At 38.2% G+C, this 5,566-nt stretch overlaps 1 protein-coding gene across 1 annotated transcript; it reads right to left on the reverse strand.

Annotated features, from left to right (window-relative positions):
* Positions 1 to 3,241: 3,241 nt before the first annotated feature.
* On the reverse strand, positions 3,242 to 3,664 carry LOC134248073 (uncharacterized protein K02A2.6-like). Its single transcript, XM_062730499.1, has one exon. The coding sequence runs from the start codon at positions 3,662 to 3,664 to the stop codon at positions 3,242 to 3,244; it is 423 nt and encodes a 140-aa protein (XP_062586483.1).
* Positions 3,665 to 5,566: the final 1,902 nt, after the last annotated feature.

Consider the following 5,566-nt stretch of genomic DNA (forward strand, 5'->3'; position numbering starts at 1 on the left):
AGTATAGGTTACAAATTTGCAGCTCTCCATCGGCAGGCAGGTGGTTACGTCTCCAAATGAGTGAAAAATTCACGAGAGGTACGTTAAAAAACGATCAAAGAAGCATAACAAAAACTCACCTCAAAGTGTTTTAATACATTTTACGTTGTTGCATTTTGCTTAATTTCGTCAAAAATATAGCAAAGTAAAATATAATAATGTTGGTACATTTGATGACAATGTATTAATAGTATTAATTATGACAAGTTTTTTTCGAAACATTGTGTAATTCTACTTGATGCACCGAGGATATGCAATACGTTTTTTGGTATTTAGAGACACTTTGAATTTCTTGTGATCATGGTACGGCTGAAGGAAGTGCCATAAGGTATATCTATCGCAGCACACTTGCGGCTGCAATAAGGAAGTAGGACCTATGTAAGTTATACGGGAAATTTTTACTATGACATCACATAAAACTCTTTTTCATACCAGCACCTAGTATCTACTAGGATCAACTCTTTACTTCGCGACTATAGACCACACGGGTAACTACTGCCACACGTAGGCGACAAATATAATGATATCACATTATGATAGACTTATGAAAATATTAAAAAAGGGGTGTTACTTGAACAATAAATGGCTTTGGGCAGATTTGTTCTACTATTGATAATGTGCTTTGTTTTTCAGGCAAGTATAAAAAGATTCATTTGTAAAAGGGAGGAAAATGTTTCGCTTTTTACAGATAACTCATACTGTGTTTGTGCTACTCTAGCATGAGCACATGTGTTATGACAAGAGCGCAGCCATTGTGAACTACATTATTTCTGAAGATATTAATGCGCCATATAATAGTAACAGATAAACCCAACATAGACAGATAAAATAATTCCGGATACAACATTTTCTCCCCTTTTAGATTTATGTACATAATTGTAGATTATAATTAATAAAAATTAAATGTCTACTCTTGTTCACAAAAGCAATTTTATAAGAACAACACACTCGCGGGTATGTTAAGGCAGCACATGGGTCAGAATTCGGCGAATTAACACTTTTTTATAATAATGTAACACTAGTAAATCGGAAAAGTCATAAAACTTTTGCTATCATTATGCATTCTATAGACTTCAATGGGACTTATACTACAGGAAGCACTGTCACTCTCCAACTCCATGATCAATAGTTATGACGTCATGGGTTTGGTATTTAACCCTTGTGATAACTACAGAGACCCAGAAACGACAAAATTTCGTTTATATTATGCCTCTGCATCATTTGATTCAATTTTACGACCTCTATTCCAATCAATCTTTTTACCGGTCACGGTAGCCTAGTGGTTGAGCGTTCGCTTCGTAATCGGGAGGCCCGGGTTCGATTCTCGTTCGCGGCGCCGCGTCATACCTAAGACGTAAACAAAGGTAGTGACTGTTCCTTCGCCAAGCGCTCGGCACTAGAAGTGAAAGTCACGGGTCTTTCGGATATGACCTTAAAAACGTAGGTCCCGTGTCACGGTAGGCGCTGGCACGTTAAAGAACCCTCACTGCTCAATGGCCCTGAGTTACGAGTATAGGTCTAAATTTGAAGCCCTTCACCGGCATACGGTGACGTCTCCATATGAGTGAAAAATTCTCAAGAGGGACGTTAAACAATATACAATCAATCAACCAATCAATCTTAGATATCAATTTTAAGAAATTTTCATCTCTAAACTTCACGTCATATAGCTTACTATGACGTCATATTATATAGGCAAGTAGAATATTTGGTTGTAACCTTAACATACCTGCGCTTATCTGAGGTGCATGCATTAAAATCCATAAGGCAAATAAAATATTTCATGCATATAATGAACACACTATATGACTAGAATTAAACAGAAAAGAACTTTATTTGGTAATAAGCAATATTTGCCCCCCAAATTAAACTTTGATGGAGACATATTAAACTAAGTTCTTAAACAAGGGAGTATATGCTGACTTCAAAGCACTGTATATTTTCATAAGTAATGAAATCATATGTACGTAATGACGTCACAAACATGACGTAAATTTCATTTTTTTTAATAAATTTTACAGGAAAATGTACATATTTCGTCGATATTTTGAGTAAAAGTCACCGAGCTCATGTGTGTTCAGGATCAATATTTTCATATAATGTGTAGAATGATAATATCAATGAAATATGTCAATATTGTTCCTGAACAAACTTGCGCTCTTTAAATTTTTAAGCTAAAATTGTTGAAATTTTGTCCATTTTGTCCTCTTTCTGAAAAAGGATATAAAATCGGACTAGTTTGTGACGTCATAGAAACAAAAATTGTGTATACACTGCTTTGAAACTATAATATTTTCTGTTAATTTATATTTCTCATATAAATTTATTGAATTCAGCACATTTCAGGAAGTTTTCAAAATCTGACTTTTGTGGGGGCAAATATATGCAATATACCGCACATAGTTCTTTGACTAGAAATAACAGAACACAGAATAAAATTGTACAGGGGATTATTGTGCCCCTTTTTACACAGTACAACTTTCCTACATAACTAGACACACACTCGAATTAGGTTTTGGTCTTGGCAGAAGAACCATGGTACACAAAATCTTCCATGATTTTCGGTTTACGATTGCGTACTGGGTAACGTTTCTCTGGCAAGACAGCAGCAGGTTTTGATGGTGTACGTACAGTTTTGGGTGATTTCGAAACTCTAAGTTCTTTCGGTTGTGACACATGGAAATCCTGAGTAGCAGATTTAACACCACGGTCCACCGAGGTAGATCATGAGCTGTTTAACTCTGGAATCTCAATACTCGGTTGTGTTATCGGAACTTGCGATTCCACAATCTGGTCAGCGTGTCTCCTCCATTGATTTGTTGGGTCAACTTGAACACGATACAACACTTGTCCAGTTCTCTGTGCGATTGTTCCTTCGATCCATTTATCTTTTCCTCGATAATCACGCATCATCACCGATTGTCCACGCTCGAATATCCAATCAGGTGTACGTCTCTGTGCACACATATTTTCTTGTTTCTGCTTGACATGCGATTCCAAGTTCGGTCTGAGCAGATCCATTTTTGTTCTTAACTCCCTTCCCATCATAAGTTGCGCTGGAGTTTCATTGGTAGTACAATGTGGAGTACTTTGGTAAGCTAATAAGAAGTCTGCTAGTTTCTCCTTAATACCGCCTGCCTCGTTTCTGCTACATTTCATTGCCTGTTTGAATGTCTGTGAGAAACGCTCAGCTACCCAGTTGCTATATGGGTGGTATGGGGGTAGTTTTGATGTGTTTGACTCCATTAGCATTCAAGAAGTTTTCGAATTCCCTTGAAGTAAATTGTGGACCATTATCACTGACAATAGTAGCAGGTAGACCATTTCTGGAAAATAAGGTCCTAAGAGCATAGATAGTGTGCGCTGATGTAGTAGTAGTCATTTTGACCACCTCTGGCCACTTTGAGTGAGAATCCACCATTATCAAGAACATGGCTCCCAAGAAAGGTCCAGCGAAATCTATGTGAACTCTTTCCCATGCCTTGGTTGGCCATTTCCATGCATTCAGTGGTGCTCTCTTAGGTGCGTTCTGATTCTGTTGACATCCCTGACACCTTTTAGCCATTATCTCAATGTCCTGGTCTATTTCTGGCCACCAACAGAATTTTCTGGCAAGTGTCTTCATCTTAACAACTCCAAGATGTTCTTCGTGAATCTGAGATAACACTTGGTCTCTGAGTTTAGTAGGTATAATCACCCTTACACCCCAGGTAACACATCTGTGATGTATTGACAGTCGATACGACGTGAATAATATGGTGCGAATCCACCATCTTTGTTTGTTGAAGTCCAGTCACTGTTTACACATGACATCCCACGCCCTAGTACTGCATCCTGTTGAACATTTTTAACGAACACCGGTAAAAGCTCAAACTGTCCAAGATGGAAGGCATCAACTAGGTCAATGGTAATATCAAACTCCTTCCTTTTCAGTGGTAGACGTGACATTGAATCAGCATTAGCGTGTTTCGTTGTCTTGCGGAATCCAATCTCATAATCATAGGCAGACAAGAAAAGAGAATATCTTTGTAGTCTCGATGAAGCAATTACTAAAATTTCATTTCTGAGGACTAAAGATGTGTATCAGAGGCTGATAATCTGTGATCAACTTGAATTTCCTGCCAAACAGGTAAGAAGGGAATTTCTTAATTCCCCATATGATTCCCAAGGCTTCTTTATCAATTAGGGAGTAATTTTTTTTCTCTGCTTGTGCTAGAGTACGTGAGGCGAATGTGATTGGTCCCTCGGTACCATCAGGTAGCTCATGAGAAATAACAACACCAAGTCCGAAGAGTGATACGTCACATGCTAGAGAAATGGGTAAATCTGGATTGTAGTGTGTCAACACCAAGTTTGAAGCTACCAAGTCCGTCACTTTGTTGAATGACTATTCACAGGCCTCAGTCCATTCGCAACGACTATCCTTTTGCAGTAACTTGTGTAAGGGTCTAAATACAATTGCCAAGTCAGGTAAGAATTTACCATAATAATTCACTAAACCTAAGAAAGATCTTAGCTGGGAAACATTGGTTGGTGCAGGTGCCTTCACTATAGCATCAATCTTCTCTGGTGTCTTGTGTAGACCGTGTCGGTCAATTGTGTGTCCACTGAATGTTACATTCTCTTTAAAGAATTCACTTTTTTTAAGTTTGCACGCAAACCATACTGAATAAGTCTTTTCAAAACCATGTTCAAATTCCTGATGTGTTTCTCGTCAGTCTTTCCTGTGATGACCATATCATCTAAAATACACTGGGTCCCTGGAACGCCCTGTAGGACTTGCCAAATAGCTGGTGCAGACGCAATTCCGAAGGTCATCCTATCCTATTATAGCTGTACAATCCTTGTGTGTGCTTATGGTCAGTAGTTCTTTGCATGCTTCATCGACAGGAAGTTGTAAGTATGCTTGTTTTAAGTCAATCTTGGAGAAATGTGTTCCTCCATTCATATTCGCAAAAAATATCGTCTAAATATCGTCTATTCTGGGTAGTGGATATTGATCGACGTTAAGTAGTGGGTTCAGAATGACCTTGCAATCTCCACAAATTCTTACACTTTTTCTTCAAAACAGATACGATAGGAGTTGCCCAGTCACTATGTTGGACTTTAGTAAGTGTTCCTTCTGCTTCTAGTCTGTCAAGTTCTTATTTAACTTTTGCTCTTAAGGAAAATGGCACTGTCCTTGCCTTGACATATGTGGGTTTGTTTTCCTTGAGTTACACCTTGTCTCTGTTACCTTTGACAGTTCCCACATCATCACTAAACACATCCTTGTATTTCTCCAAAATTTCACTAATGTTTGGTGATTTTACAGTGTTTATGACATGTGTTTTTCTGATCACTTTCCAGTCAAGTTAAATTTTCTTCAACCAATCTCTGCCGAGAAGAGCTGTTCCTCCTTTACGAACAACATACAAAGGTAATGTCTGTTTGGTGTCACCATATTCAACTAGCACATCTATATAACCCACTGGCTTGATGTGTTCTCCCGAGTATGTGCGTAGTGTGATGTCTGGGGTTTTCAAAT

The sequence above is a fragment of the Saccostrea cucullata genome, unplaced genomic scaffold (assembly GCF_032062105.1).
Source record: "Saccostrea cucullata isolate Sc308-1 unplaced genomic scaffold, CSIRO_AGI_Scuc_v1 ctg2682, whole genome shotgun sequence".
NCBI lineage: Eukaryota > Metazoa > Mollusca > Bivalvia > Ostreida > Ostreidae > Saccostrea > Saccostrea cuccullata.

Coding starts and splice junctions, on each gene's coding strand:
- LOC134248073 (XM_062730499.1), bottom strand. CDS start 3,664: ATGAAGACACTTGCCAGAAAATTCTGTTGGTGGCCAGAAATAGACCAG.